This window comes from Peromyscus leucopus, chromosome 22 (genome assembly GCF_004664715.2).
Source record: "Peromyscus leucopus breed LL Stock chromosome 22, UCI_PerLeu_2.1, whole genome shotgun sequence".
NCBI lineage: Eukaryota > Metazoa > Chordata > Mammalia > Rodentia > Cricetidae > Peromyscus > Peromyscus leucopus.
The window spans coordinates 24,638,263-24,654,307 of NC_051081.1; the positions used below are offsets into that span (position 1 = coordinate 24,638,263).

The 16,045-nt window shown below is 45.2% G+C and overlaps 1 protein-coding gene across 1 annotated transcript in view; it reads right to left on the minus strand.

The window, feature by feature from the left end:
- Positions 1-2,341: 2,341 nt before the first annotated feature.
- The window catches only part of Tmem178a (transmembrane protein 178A), a 56,725-nt gene continuing 43,021 nt past the window's right edge, over positions 2,342-16,045 (minus strand). The window contains exons 3-4 of the mRNA XM_028855224.2: positions 14,911-15,048; positions 2,342-3,338 (exon numbers count right to left, since the gene is read on the minus strand). Of these exons, the coding sequence (XP_028711057.1) occupies positions 3,097-3,338; positions 14,911-15,048 (380 nt within the window). The 3' untranslated portion in view covers positions 2,342-3,096. The remainder of the gene's footprint in view (positions 3,339-14,910; positions 15,049-16,045) is intronic.

Genomic DNA, 16,045 nt, shown 5'->3' on the forward strand with positions numbered 1-16,045 from the left:
GCCTTTGAATCTGCTCTTGGGGTAGGGGCGCTTTTATACCAAGAGTCCCAGTATCCCTGGACACCCTGTTACCGCAGGGTGGGTGCAGCTAGCCACGGGATCACCCTCCTCTTCCCTTTGCTCTCTCTGAGCTGCCCTTGGGCCCTTTCCAGCCTATGAAGTTCCTCCTGTGACTCCCCACTCTGAGAGTGGCTGTCTCCTCACTTCAAAGAGCACAGCTACCTCTACTCAGGGCCGTCAAAATCCCCTGAGGCAAAGAAACAGTCTCGCCACCCGTGTGTCATGAAAAGCAGGACAGAGAACAAGCGGAGACTATCGAGACATTCCCATGCCCCACACAGTCCCGCTCGACCATTTCAACTGGCCTTGTTCAGGTACCAGTTAAAGAAACACCCTTAGGAGGACCCCAGGATGAGGGCCAAATGCCCAATACTGACAACATTCTCTCACTCCTGGACAGTAAAGAGAAATGGAGAACTCTTGGCCAGGCTCATTCCCCCCGTGTTCCCAGCATGGGAAGACTCTTGCCAGCTCCTCTTTAAATCCTGTCAACTCCTCCAGCTTCCCAGGAACCTTTCTGGTACGTGATCCTTTTCACCCTTCTGCCACGGAGAAGCTTTCTTCCACTCTCTCCTCAAACCGCTAGGAAGAGCCCCTGAAACTTCAAAAGTGACTCGTTCAGACACTGCTGTGGTGGGTAGAATATAAATGTTCCAGAGTCCTGACATCTTCTATGGGGGATCTTTCAAAAAGGACTTCAAAGAAAGTGCTCTCCGGCTTTGAGAATTTCCCACATAAGTAATAAATGAAAATAATTGCCCCTTTCTAGATGTATCTGATTTCGTCGAGAGAGACCGGGTTGTTAAATAGACTGGAGAGCCTGAGAATGTGCCTGGGGCCTCAGCGGTGCCTGGACCCCCAAGGGAGCATTTGAGGGGCCTCTGATATCACTGCCTCCTCCCAACAGCCTCCAGGATGGTGTGTGGGCACTGGCATTTGGAAATAAAACTCATTCTCTCTTGGGATAATTATTATTTTTCTTTTCTGAATACTGAATTCATTGGGTATTGTTGTTCGAGGCAGGGTCTCAATGTAGCCCAGGCTGGCCTCAAACAGACTTTGTAGTAGTCAAATACGACCTTGAACTTCTGATCCTCTGGCCTCTTCCCCAAGTTCTGGGATTACAGGCATGTGCCAGCAGGCCCCGTTGGTGAAGTGACGGAGATTGAAGCCAGGGCTTTGACATGCTCAGTAAGTACTCTACCAAATGAGGTACATCCTCAGCCACTAAATCGACGGTTTTAATGAATGAAGTTGTTTCAGTGAAATTAAAACCTGAAACAACATCTTCTTGAGAGTGTGGCATTTCCCCTGTTTATAGACCCGTATGATACCTGTCACATGACTTAGGGGCTGGTGCTGAGCTAAAGGGAGAGGCTTAGGCATTCGTGCCCACCCCTCCACTGGAAGAGGAGTAAAAAAAAAAAAAAAAAAAAAAAATGAAGTAAATGTTCCCATTCTGGTCCTCAGTGTCCCTAGAATAGTCCCTGCCTCGTGGAGCTTTTGAGAAGACTGGATAAAGTAACATCTGGAAAAATGCACAGCCCCACTGGGGTGCTCAGGGCCAGTGCTAAGGAAATTAGCTGGCTTAGTTGCTAACTTAGGAGATCAGCCACATTCTGACCCACAGAGTCAGTCCTGGATGCCCATCAGAATTTGCTGGGTGTTTTTTCTTTCTTCCTCTTTTATTTCCCACTTTTCTTAAAATCCAAGCTTATGCTCATCTGTGGACCGTGAGTTAACTGTCCTGCTGAAGAACTTTCCAGGTGTTTCTGATGTGCAGCTAGGTGAACCGGAAAAACTCATAAGGCAAGGACCACACCTATCACTGAATGAAAGCCGGCCAGGTGGTAAAGGGATGGGGACTTCAATATCATAGCGAAGTTTCCAACTTGAAGTTTGAAAGTTTTGAAAATGCCATCCTATGTTATTAGCAAATATATAATTGCTAGGAAAAGATAAATAACAATGACCAGCTTAATCGAAGTAAAGCAATTAGGCTTAGTATAACTTGGGCTCAGCACTCAGAAGACCCAGGCAGAAGGGTCCCCGCAAGTTCAAGGCCAGCCTGGGATACACAGTGAGCCACCAGAGGCCAGACTACATAGTAAGACTTGGCCTTAACAAAAAACAAAAACCAAAACAAAACAAAAACAAACAAAAAAACGCAAATCAAATAAACAAAAAAAAAATAATTGAAAACAAAACTGAGTTCCCCGGCTGCCCTATGTCTAGGGAAGACTTGTTGACCCAGTTAAAAGCCAGAAAACAAAAGCACATCTAAATTAACAAGGGGGCAGTCATTTAATGCAGAAACCCAGTTAACATAAAGAGACACAAAGCCAAACAATAGGTCAGACTTCAGACGATACTGCATAGTGTTACGGATCGGCTCTTACACAGTTGGTCTGTTGTTCTTATGCGTTTGAATCCAGTACAAAGACAGAGAGTTGACTTCAATTCATGAAAAGTAACAGTAAGGCAACAGAAGAATAATCCTCTGGTGACAAGGAACAGCCACCAATAACGCACGAGTAGCAGGTGCTGACACAAGACACCGTTAAGGACCAGTTCTGAAGATGCTGCATTAAAAAATTGAACAAGCCTGATACAGTGACAAGAAAATTATACTCGTTTTGTTATGAATCCTTTCGCAGATAGAAACAACTCTCCGGCGATCGTTATATACAAACTTTCTGAAACAAATGGAGATCGTACAAATTTTTCCCATCGCTGTTCCTCGTTTCTGATGCCTATAAATGTCCCGTGGCACACTGTTCCTCATTTCGCACAGCCAACGCATAAATAGTCATTAAAGCACTTGAACCCACAGTAGTCTCGTCCTTAGGAAGGTTGGGAGGTTCTGTGTGGATTTTCCCATCAGTCATCTGGAAAGGGCTGCAGGCAACAGGTTGGAATGTAAAAGACCTCTTTGTGCTTGGAACCCTGGGGTGAACTCAGTTCCGCTCCCCTTTTGGAGGGACCCCACTCTGTAGCTGGGCCTTCGACGACGACGATGACGCACAGTGCGGACAGTCATACCGTGGAGTCCCTGCCAGACTTGAGATGTGCAATCTTGGTCCGGCTAATAAACGGGTAGGCGATGCAGAGTCCTCCAGCTGCCACGATAAAACCCAGACTGCACCAGGCACAAAAGATGGACCAGCTGTAGCCGTGTTCCACATCGTGAGGCAGGCTGTAGAGGAGCTTCGGGACCCGGTTCAAATCATAGGAGACGCTGGCGGCGTACGTGCAGAGAGAGATGGTGCAAAATATGCCTGTGAGTGACACAAAGAGAACAGAACGATCAGTCGCGAGCGTTTGCTTGTGTCCAGGCAAGACGCCGGACGAGCCTCCGTGAAAATCAGACCGCTCCAAAGGCGGAATTCCGTTACTTGAACGGATTGCAGGGACAATTCAGGTCATTTGAGTCACTTAGGTTTGTTCTGCCTGGTGTAAATAATGTTGCATGTTTCAGTTCAGTTGTGTTCTTATGTCTTTCACAATTAATTAAAAAATCTGCTCTTTCGGTGGTGGTGGTGGTGGCGGCGGCGGCGGCAGCGCACCACCTCTAATCCCAGCACTCAGGAGGCAGAGGCAGGTGGATCTCTGTGAGTTCGAGGCCAGCTTGGTCTACAAAGTTCCAGGATAGCCAGGCCTGTTACACAGAGAAATTCTGTCTCAGAAAACCCCCAAACCAACCAAACAAACAAACAAACAAATAAAAACTGGTCTTTGGTTTTGTGTGTGTATGCAGTTGTGTGTGTGTGTGTGTGTGTACATGTATGAGTATCTATGTGCTGGTGCATGTCCATGTGCAGGTATGCATGGAAGCCACAGGATAATCTCAGGTGTCATTCTTGAGGTGCTCTCCACTAATTTTTTTTTTTTTTTTTTTTTGAGACAGAGTCTCTCTTCTCTCCCAAGCCTGGAGCCCAACCAAGCAGATCAGGTTGGTTGGGCCGTGAGCCTCAGACATCATCTCTCTCTGTCTCCCTAGTCCTGGAGATCAAATCCCAGTTCTCATGGAAGCTGGCACTTTACCAACGGAACTATCACCCCCCCCCAGGCCATGTTTTTGGGTGCTGTTGTTGTTGTTTGTTTTTCTGAGACGGAGTTTCATTTAGCCCAGGTTCTTCCTGGAAGTCACTGAGGACGACCCTTGCACTTTGGAGCCTCCCATTGCCACCTCTGGAGCGCTGGGATCACCAGCATGCATCACCACACCTGATTTTTAGGGAATGCTGAAGACTGAGTCCTGTATACAAGGCACGCACTCTACCAACCGAGTGACACTCCCAGCCCTTAAAAATTGTTTTTAGGGAAAAAAAACTCTAACAATCTTTCAGATCTAACACTAAACAGCTGTCATTTCCTCTGCTCTGCCAGATCTACATTTTCATAGAGCTGCCATCATTGTACAAAGTCATCTTTCTTTTCTTTCTTTTTCTTTTCTGTACACATTGGTTTTATTGTAGCAAAGCAACTTGGATACGTCAACATTTAAAATGAGCATTTCTTGATTATTATATTCATCATGCTACCTGTAAGACTAAATGAATTATTAGAAGTAGCTATTTTTTTTTTTTTGGTAAGATACAGAATCTAACACACACTAGACCTTCATCGATTTTTTTTAAAAAAATAATGAATACTTCCAAGTAATATAAATTACATCTAGGAATTTGGAATTGATGTAAAAATCTTAGTAAAGGTATTGTGCACTTTAATTGTGCAATTTGTAATTAATTTGAGTGGTACATATATGTGCCATATATGTGTGTATATGTGCATATGATATATATGATATATTATATATAAAAAACAATATTTTACCTTATCATATCATTATGTGTATGTACAATTGTCCTTCAAGAACACTAAAATCAGGGCTGGGCAGACAAAACAAGGGCTCATTTGGTAAAGTTCTTGCCTTGCAAGCATGAAGGTCTTGATTTGATAGCCACATAAAAAGCCAATTGTACTGGCACATACTTACAATCACAGTATTAAGAGGGAAGAGACAGGCAGATAAATTCTTAGGGTTTACTAGCCAGCCAGCCTAGCTCATTGGGCCAGCACAACACACACACACACACACACACACACACACACACCACTTACAAACATGTTTCTTAGTGCCCAAGTGATGGTCCAAGGATGTAGATGCTTCCTGCTCCCTAATGGACCCTCAGGAATGTTTTATAGGAGTGGATATAGGATGAGAATGGGGTGCTTGCCGAGTTCATGAAATAAAATGAACAAATGAAAACAGAAACTGGCCTTTCAGTCAAGTGTCAGAATGTCCAAACCCCGCATGGTTTCTCATCCTGCCCTCCCTGGATTGTCACTGTGGACAGAGGAAGTGTCATCTGTTGGCTGGGAAATGGCTTTCACATCCTTGGGGATACACAAGGCACAGATTTTAAAACTGAAAAGACAGAGGCAAAAAGAAGCAAGAACTCTACCCCGTCTTAATCTGCAGCTTTGGAGATCAAAGCCACTAGCAGAGAAACAAACTCGGAGCAAGCAAGCAGCAGTTTGCAGGGAAGGAAGATCACCCTACACCCTAATGCCATTTTACAACCTCTCGACCGCCGCCGCCGCCTCCATTTGGATCATGCAAAAGCACATTACCCAAATCTTTTTCCAAATGTACACTCGGAAAATAAACATTCTAAAACAAAAGTACTCTGTCTGAGATAATTTGGTAGTCCCTACTCTTTGTCTGGCTTTGTTTCTAAGCTCAAAAATAAATGATTTTGTTTTTCTGAAAAGGATAAAGTAATATCGCTTGACTTTTTTTTTTTTTTTTTTTTTTAGAAACATGGTTTCTCTGTGTAGCTCTGGCTGTCCTGGAACTCACTCTGTAGACCAGGCTGGCTCAAACTCAGAGATCTGCCTATCTCTGCCTCCAGAGTGCTGGGACTAAAGGTGTGCGTCACCACCCAGCTCTGCACAGTTTTTGTTTTGTTTTTTGTTTGTTTGTTGTTGTTGTTGTTTAGCAACAGACATATCATTCGAGCTGTCCAATAGGGAAACAAGAATGGAAATTATTCTTTGATCAAGGAATAAACCATTTAAGAGTACTTCCCAGCTTTTCTCAAACCCCATGAAGAACAAATGTCCTTACATCTGTCCACATGACTGCACTGACAATAAGAACCATGTTTGTGAACAATAAGACCCTGAAGGGATGCTGGTAGTAGAACAATAGGGCTGTTGGGGGGGGGGAGATTGATCTCTGGAACATCAACAGGTAAACCGTAATGGTGCAACAATGACCTCTTCTCAGGGAAAACAGCTTCATCCTGCACTCAGATGTCTGCACACAGCTGACTGCCTAAAAGCACGCATTTTTACAAGCAGCATGATGTTAATGACCTCTGAAAGCTTGAGTTCAAGCTTGGATTTTCCAAGCATCCTTTGATGTAAAATGCACTGGGCTGGGCTGCAAGAAATATTCATTGTAGTCTCAGCTCTTCGTGACCCTGATATTGCCTCCCTCGCCTTCCCTGGGGCCTTCGTGTAGAACTGGGGCATGCCCACACAAGTCCCTTACAGTGTCAACCCTCCTATTCTTGCTAATCCCAAATAAGACACAGAATAAGTCTATTCCCCAAGATGTCTTCGTGTCTATAGCACTATTAGGAAACTTAGCTTTAAAAAAAAAATGCAACAGCTTACTTACATAGCTTTCTGAATAAACTCCCTTGAATTTTATCTCAAATGTTGATTTTTATGAGCACCCCTCCCTCCAAGAACTCCATGGAACTGCTTTTGGTGTGATATGTTTTATTATTACACCCTTGGTTCATGCTGAATAGAAAGGATGCTAAGAAGCCATCTAATCTGAAGAAATGACCAGGCCAAAGGGTTCTCTCGGCCTCGTGTCCTGAATGAGTCTGTGTTTTCCTGGGCACTTGGTGAGTGCAGACCTCATGGACTCTGTGTGGAGTGTATCTAACTGATTTTTTGTTTTGTTTTGTTTTTGTTTTTGTTCAAGAGGCCAGGGCTGAAGCTCCCTAAAGCTAAATCTGTGCCCCTCCACCTCCCATGAGCCAAATAGAGACTATTTTGGCAAGCTTTTTGGCTTCTACCCTCAGTCTCGGATCTAGCTTGCATTGTGTTATGGTTTGGAGTTTAAATGTCCATCAACGGCCACGTGTTGAACTGTTGTTTATCAGCTTGTGAGTGTTAAATATAATAATAATAATTGTATGTCAGTGACGGGCCTGAGAAAGGAAGCTGACACACAATCACCCCATGAGCCAAAAAAGTCCGGAGGAAAGAGGAGACAGTAGTAGGGGAGGGGAATTAGTGTTAGCCTCTTTTCCCAGGTCACAGCACCGAATGTTAAATATAATAATAAATGGAGTGGCCAGTTGGGAAAGACAGGTGATTATGTGTCAATCCCTTTCTGGAGCGACCACTCTCTTATTATATTTAACAGTGGGCATGACTGGGAGACAATGGAATCTTTGGCAGATGGGGAATGGCAGAAGAAAATTAGGTCACGGGGTCACAGCCCCCTTGAAGCGGCTATTGGAACTCTATGGGCTTATTCTGTCTACGGGCCCAAAGCAATGGGTCTAAGAGACCATGGACTGAAAACTCTGAAACCGTGGACCCAAAAAAACAAACAAAACCTTTCTTCCTTTTCAATTGATTTACACAGGCATTTTTGTCACTGCTACGGAATGCTAACACATCTTACAAATCTGATTGTCCCTTTCTCTTACTTTTTTTTTCTTCCTTGCCTATATTTATTTTACCATGAAATACCACATGCGTCTCCCAGCCACTCAGGTCCTTTTGGCAAGAGGTACTCATCAAACTGATGAAATGTTATCTCCTTGCCTCACGGGCCATGGCATGAGGGAGAGCCAGGTCTACTGGCCCACTCAGGTGTCCCCTATCTGCCCTACCCTCTTCTCACAATGTCCCCTCTGCCTCCAGTGGTGTCTTTTCTTCTTTTAGAAGCTCTTGGAGTTGTTCTAGATGAGACGAAACCCAAGGAGAGATGAACAGGAGGAGCTATTCCATCCAGACCCTGGAGTCCCTGAGGAAATCTGAAGACACCTAATGGCTACCACTGTTCTTAGTACAATGGAAAGGCTTATTCATGGTCATACAAGGAAATGTAGTGAGAGAAGACAAACTTTTACAAGATCTTGGAAAGAGAAGTTTGTCCCATTCAAGATTTAAAAAAATAAAATCCAGCTGGGTGTATCACCCCTTTCATTCCAGTACTTGGGAGGCAGATGTAGGTCGGTCTCTGTGAGTTTGAGGCCAGTCTGGTCTACATAGTGAGTTCCAAAACACCCAGAGCTACATAGTGAGACCTTGTCTCAAAGCAAACAAGTAACCCTAAATCCTAAATTTGATCACAATGGGGGGGGGACTTGTTTTAAATAACAAAGGCATGCCTACTGACTGCAGCCAGATTTATAGTTTAGGCCAGTTTTGATATAAGCTTCATTTTAAATCCCTCACACATCTTACAGTGTTCATGTGTATGAGCTTGATAAAGCTACTGTAGCAATGAACTACAGACAGAGAGGATTAAAGAAAGAAAGCTATATTCTCAGAATTCCAGAGACTGTGAATCTAAGCTCGAGGCATCAGTATAAGGGTTTGCTTCTGAAACCACCTGACCTTGGACATGGCTGCCTTTCCCTCATCACTTCCTGTGTAACCACTCAAATCTCCCCCTTCTCCAAGACCAACACCATCTACCCGGCTTACGACCCAACATGTTGCCCTAATTTGATGTGAGTTTCTCTTTAAAGTCCCTGTTTCCAAGTTAAGTCACACGTTGAGGTCCTAGGGGCTGGGAATTCAACATTATAAATTTGGGGAAATTCAACTTAACCCTTAGCATTGTGTGTGTTTGGGTCTGCTAACTGAATAGAGTATACTTCTATTTCTTTTACAGGTCTTCCTAGTTCTCGTTAGATGAGGGGTGGTTTTATGTGATTCCCTTAGATCTGGAACCCAAAGTGTTCTACCATTTCCCAACATGCATTGCAAGCAAAGATAGTACGTGCCTCTTGGATTACCTGCAATTTCTACACAGTGGCTACCAGGCATACGCTCATAGAGTCAAGAAAGCCTGGTAAACAAAACTGAACTCTACAATTAACTGATTAATACCCTCTTAAGAAGTAATTCATGGGGGGCTGGTAAAATGGCGCAGTGGCTAGAAGCGACTGTTGGTCTTGGAGGGTTAAGGTTTGATTCCCAGCTCTCACATGTTGGCTCACAACATCTGTTAACTCCAGTTCCAGGGATCCAACGCCCTCTTCTGGTCTCCTTGGGTACTCCATGCACATACATACTATACAAATACGAAAGCAGGCAAAACCACTCAGACACATAATAAAAATAAATCTTTTTTTAAAACTTAAAAAAAAAGTAGTTCATACCAAATTGCCCCATGAGGGAATGACCTACTCATGAAGTTATTTCAGGTCATACTGCATTCTTACCAGTAGCAATCTAGTTCATACAAGGGATAGAGAGGGGTATGCAGGTATGTATGCATTCAAAAGTTCAAAAAAGCCAAGGCCTATCTTGAGGATCCATAGGAAGAAAGGTTAGTTTTCCATTCTTCAATCCCGCTCTCCCTTCCCTCCCTCTTCTCCTCCAATAAGCTCAAACTTCCAGCCCAACCGGAGACCCCAGGAGAGAGAGAGGTTTCCCTGTCCTGAGCTTGCTCCTGGCTATAGCTGGAGTATCTTCAAAGAGTGAATAATTACCGGTTTCCTGACAACCCCTGTATGTGGCTACTTCTCTTATAAAATATTAAAGGGTTTTCTGCCGATATTCTTAATTAGAACGCACCATGACATCATAGAAGGGCAGGACTGGAGGGGATATTTTTAGATCAGGACAGCAAATGAATTGGTGCCACCGTCCCAGATCATCAGCCCGATTTCCTGCCCTAAAACCTCGGAGGTGCCCATGGCCGGCTTGGAAGATGTAATAAGGCTAACCGAGGCCCGTTGTTTTTGACCTCCTTCCTTTGAAGTGCTTAAAAGGCCCAAGAGTAGAAGCCGCTTCCCTTGGCTCAGCCTGCTTGATAAACAACTGACTACAACACCCAGAGGCATAAACATCGATTTTCTTTTCCCTATGCCTTCAAAAGATAGCCTGCCCATCATTCCGGTCTTTTCGCCCTTTCAGCAAAAAAAAGACTTATTCCTTTTCACACAGATGAACTCAAAAAGCCTCACCTCCGTCATCTTAACTAAATGATGTGGCAGGCCTAGCAGAGACAGACAAAACTTATAAAAATAAGTAAACAAACACAATGAAAAGATCCATGATCTTCAATTCCTTAAAAAAAAAAAAAAAACTAGTCTTTTTCTGCAATATGGCATCCATTCCTTTAGAGGCAAAGTCTGCCCTGCCCTGAGGTCCTCACTGGCCCTGCTTAGTGTGACTATTTCATACATTTTTGTTGCAGACATGTTAATGTATTTGATTTTGCAACAATGCCCCAGACCTTGCCGACATGTTAGATAACACAGGCCACATGTGCCCGCCATATGCTCTTACGAACATAAAATATTTAGGTCTTGAATTCCAAAACACACTGAGTCCCCAGGGTTTCAGATAATGTATCAAGTGTCTGTGGCTTAGGGTTGTAGTTGATGGACAGCCTAGATCATTCTAGGATAAGACCTGCTACAGCAGCAGAGACCCCTTTTACTTAGATGAACAGAAGCAAAGGAAGGGCCAGGCCAGGGTGAGTGCTGGCTGCTCCTGATGCTTTGAGGGGCTGCCTGCACTCTGCTGTTGGCATGGGGGTGTCACATGCCATGCCACGTGTGCTCTTCCAGAAGGCTTCAGCCTTTGAAGGACCATAAGTACAGTTGGGAGTGAGACCGGCACCCAGGGAGGAAACCGGAATGCAAGCTTTCTTCAAATAGGAAGACTTCCGGTGTATTTAAAAAAAAAAAAAAAAAATAGCTAAGGGCCAGGGAGAGGTTTCAGCAGATGAAGCTGCTTGTCCAGCCCTGAGTTCCATCCTGGGAAGTCACATGGTGAAGGAGAGAACTGAATCCTGCAAGCTGTTCTCTGACCTCCACATACCACACACCACACCACACACACACAAACACAAACACACACACACACACACACACACACACACACACACACACGCATGCACGCGCGCGCGCGCGCACACACACACACACACACCTTAAAAATTTAATGAAAGACAGAGTAAAATTCCATAACAGATAAAAAATATACAAAAATTGAAAATATTGAACAAATTAACCCTTTAATGGCAACAATTACAACTAAATTACTATTGTTATCTAACAGAATGCTTCGTTTACTCATTTTTTTTTTTAACATATGTCTACATGTATGTGCTCGAGTGTGTGAGTGTGCACATGTTTATGGAGATCTCAGGACAACCCTGAGGAACTTTCTCTACCTTCCTTGAGACAGGGGCTCTCATTGGCTGGGAGCTCACTAAGTAGGCGTGGCTGGCTGGTCAGCGATCCCTGGCGACTCTTCAGCCTTTGCCTCCCCACCGCTGAGATGACAAGCACACACCACCACATTCAGAATTCTATTTTCATGTGGGTTCTGAGGATTGAATGGAGGCCCTCATGCTTTGCGGGGTGTGTCTGTGTGTGTGTGTGTGTGTGTGTGTGTGTGTGTGTGTGTGTGTGTGTCTTTGCTGAGTCAGTGATCTCCCCAACCCAGATGCTTCATTCACTCAATGTGGATAGAGTACTCATTCACACCGCACTGAAGATAGTACATCCTAGCAACAGGCAGGGGCCTAAAGCCGGAAAAGGAGGGTCTCGCTGACTCAGCGCTCTGTGAATGCCACTGGGTTTGAGTGCGAAACCTCAGAGCATGTGATAATCACAGGTGTAATATGATGCCCCAGGTCCTTCTCCAGGAACCCTGGCAAGGCAGGAGAGTAGGGGTCGGGCACATGGAGTTGCAGTCCAGCCCTCAGATGCAGACTGATGTCCGGAAGGAATCGTTCCACCTGCAAGTCTTCAAGGCTGGTCCGTGGGCCACGTGGCTGAAGGAGGAATGCTGTTCTGTGCCTCTCATCTTAGCAGCTCAGCTGTCACATCACTGGGGTTCCCATTGAAGGGCTAGCTAATCAGTTCAGGCAGAGAATGAAGACGCCAGCGTATTAGAAGGGGCTAAGTTTAGCATCAAAAATCTGTGGGAGGGCTGCTGTCTCGAGCTGATGAAGGCAGCCTGCTTAATTAAAATCAATTCTTTTAACCCTTCAGTGTTTCCATGGCCCGACACTGCCTGGGAAGGCGCTCCAGCCAAACTATCTCATCTGTTGGATTAACCACCATCTTGGTGTCCCGGGAGGAATTTGGAGACATTGTTTGTCGCAACAAAAGCAAAAGGAACCTCCCTACAACCCACATCAAGTGACAGAAGAACACAGGACCCTGAAAACTGTCAGCTCTTCTGTGTGATGACAAGATGCTGGATTTTCACTTTCCTTTCTGTAAATACCATCTCCTTGGCTTTCCCAGAACTGTAAGGCCTGGCTTGTGTGGCCTTGTGATTTATTTCAATACTAATGGCTGTTTCATATTCTGAACATCCTTAGTTACTCATGCATCACCTCTAGTTTTTTTTTTTTTTTTAAATGACCTTTAAAATAAAATAGTCCTTCAGTGACTTTTGGTGTGGGGCCTTCGAGAATTTGGGGGAAGTGGTCAGGCAATGTATAGCTACAATCCCAAGACTCAGGGGACAGAGGCAGGACAGTCACAAGTTCAAAGCCAGACTGGACTACATCATAAGTTCCAGGCTATCCAGGGCTACATAGCGAGACTCTATCTGATAAACAAATAAACAACAAAAAACAGTGCTATAGGAAAGCAAACTACAACTCTTCAATGTATTTTGGGCTGGAAACCCAAAACTTGGGGTGCAACTCACAAAGGGGAGAGAAAAGGAGAGATTTTTACTGACTACGAAGCCCCAGCCAGGTTTAGAAGAATCTTTGAACAATTTGATTACTTTGGGCTGTTCATTGACATGAACCCAGAGTCTGGCTTTATGGGTTCAAATCCCTCTTCCAAACCTTGGGAATCAGCTTCAAGCCTTCCTGAACTACGTCCCTGGCTCTCCCTCTAAACCCAGGAAGAACTAACTTGGCTTTCTGCTCTGAACGATGCGGAGTCCATGGTCTGTCTGAATGTTTTGTCAGGGGTGTTTATGACAGTCCAGAGACAAGGCCCCAGCCCTGCATGGAGAAGGAGCTGAGTGGAGTAAAGAGGAAGGGGGGCTGTTTCTCATGTTAAGGCTACGAGGTGAGACCCTAGAAATGAAGCACCGCTTATCATTCATTGACTCTGAGAGAAATGTAGAGAAGATGGCGTGGACGTGGACGAGAATACCACACAGAAACCCATTCTTTCGTGCACTTAGTATATGCTAATAGAGAAAAAAAAAACCAGGTGGGGTCAGCCCTGGAGGCATGTTGCTGCCAAGACACCGGCTTGATAAATCCCCCATAACAGAGGGAAGTATTGGGGGGAAAAATCTTGTCATGGTCACTTGAGCACCAAAACCTCGGGGAAGTGGAAATGGCCACCTAGGGTAGTGTTGGTTTTTAAGCTGGGACAACATTGTGAGACTTGATTTGGCATTCTCTTACTATTCACACCTTTACTTCCTGGCGAAGGCTGAAAAGAAAATCATTTCTTCTCTGTGGCCACCTTCAGCTAGTCATTGACCCTAACTCCCACCTCCCTTTCAGACAGAAATATCCTTCAAACTTGTTAACCAAAAAAAACCCTAGCCATGTCTCCACGCCCCTTAGGCTTTAAGTAAAGTCATCCTTCGATGAAAACTTGTAGCAGTTTCCATCACCTTCCCTTCAAATTCATGCTCTTCTCTTCACTAAGAGATCTCTAAGGATTTGGTCCCTGACCATGGTGGTCCCCAAAAACCATGTGTGGTTTCTTTCCTATTGCTCTTCCTTCTATTGCTCGGAACACGCTCACCTCACTCTTGCCCAGAGTCTGGGGCCGGTGGCTTCCTCAGTCCACAGTTCTCTGCCAACTTCCGGCCGCCCACTTCTCATGGTTTAACTCAGAAATGGTTGCGTCAGCATCACCCAGCCCGACTGCACACTGCTCATCTTCTTCACAGCTTTTATGGCTATCATAGATCATTTCTTATGTCTCTCTACGATAAAAAATGGGCGGCGACATCGCATGCTAGAGAAGCTGTGTGGTGTCTAAGACCGGGAATAGCCGCTAACACAGTAACTCCTCCAATAGCGACGCCAAGGTACATATACCACAAGGGGACTTAATGCTATTGAACTTCCTCTCTTTGAACAACCCTGAGAAAAAGTGGCCCATCTTTGTCAAGAGTCCAAGCCAGAATTCAAGACACAGAATTAAACAATGAGACAGAAAATATCACCACTGGATGGCTCTTTGGTTGTTGTTGTTTCGAGACAGGATTTCTCTGTGTAGTTTTGGTGCCTGTCCTGAATCTCACTCTGTAGACCAGGCTGGCCTCGAACTCACAGAGATCCTCCTGGCTCTGCCTCCCGAGTGCTGGGATTAAAGGCATGTGCCACCACCGCCCGGCCAGGCACCAGCACTGGCTCTAATGGACACTTCCTTCTGACCCACTAATGCTACCGTGGGAAAATAGGCAATGCCCTTTGGACACTGTTCCCTTTGAATTCTGTATTTCCTAGGAGAGCTGGGTGAGTTTCTTCTGCTTGCTCTCTTCCCACCCATGGAAAACAAAACGAATCGTGCTACAACCACGCTGAACGCCGGGCCGCCGAGAGGAAGCCGATGGTGTGCAGTATACCTGTCATGAGGAACAGGAGTCCAGCCACGTGCTGGGTCAGGCTCTCCTCCCAGAAGAAGCTAACAGTGGCCACGATGCAGCCACACAGCAGGACAGCCACCGCCATGCCCAGGAAGCCAGCTGTAATTCTTCTTAGATCTAATCTCAAGACAGAAACAGACAATCAAAATCAGAGGCGGGGCGGGGGGGGGGGGCGGGCAGGGAAGCGACTGAAAAGGCAGAACGAAGACTTCCATATGCCTTGTGAGAAGAAATCAGGCAGGGCGCAGGGTGGGGGATTGGGGGGATTCTCACTCTGGGATGAGTAACCAACGTCAGTGTACCTCGTCTGTATCCGTGAAGTCAGTTCAGAGGGGACAACCCCAGGGTAAACGTGAGTAACAAACAAGGTACATAGTAAAGGGGGTGAGGAGGATTCAAGAGACACATTCTCAGCCTTCAAAGAGCAACCCAGATGAAGGTCAGCGCACCACAGTGGCTGTTATTAACCCGGCTTCTCCCTCTGTGGAAGAAAGAGCCTAGAAGGCAAGCTTGTACTGCAAAAGGGTTTTGTCTGAGCATCCTGGATGCCAGTTAGTTTTGTATTTTTCATTCCTAGCTACTCCTGTCTACTTTCAACGGGTATTTAAGAAAAATGGGAGAAAGTGGAGCCACCTTGGAGAAGGAAGCAGGAGCCTACACTGTGTGACTGAGACAGGTAGCTGCTCATAAACACCCCACCACCACTAAATGTAAGACTCACAAGCTGAGTGCCTATTTACCCAGGCTAAAAGGGGAGTATACCCATGGGACAAGTCTTACAAGCAGAGTACCAACTCACCTGTTTACTCAGGCTAAAGAGACTATGCCCACGGGACAAGTCTCCACCGTATGCCTAACTGGCAACATCTATATAAGCTATTCTCAACCTGTTGGTCACGACCCATTTGAGGATCACTTATCAGACAACCTGCATATCAGATATTTACATTACGGCTCATAACAGCAGCAAAATTATAGCTATGAAGTAGCAATGAAAATGATTTTATGATTGGGGAGGATCATCACACCATGAGGAACTGTATTAAAGGGCCACAGGATTAGGACGGTTGAGAACCACTGATCTATACAGAAATATGCCTCCCACTGGCAACAC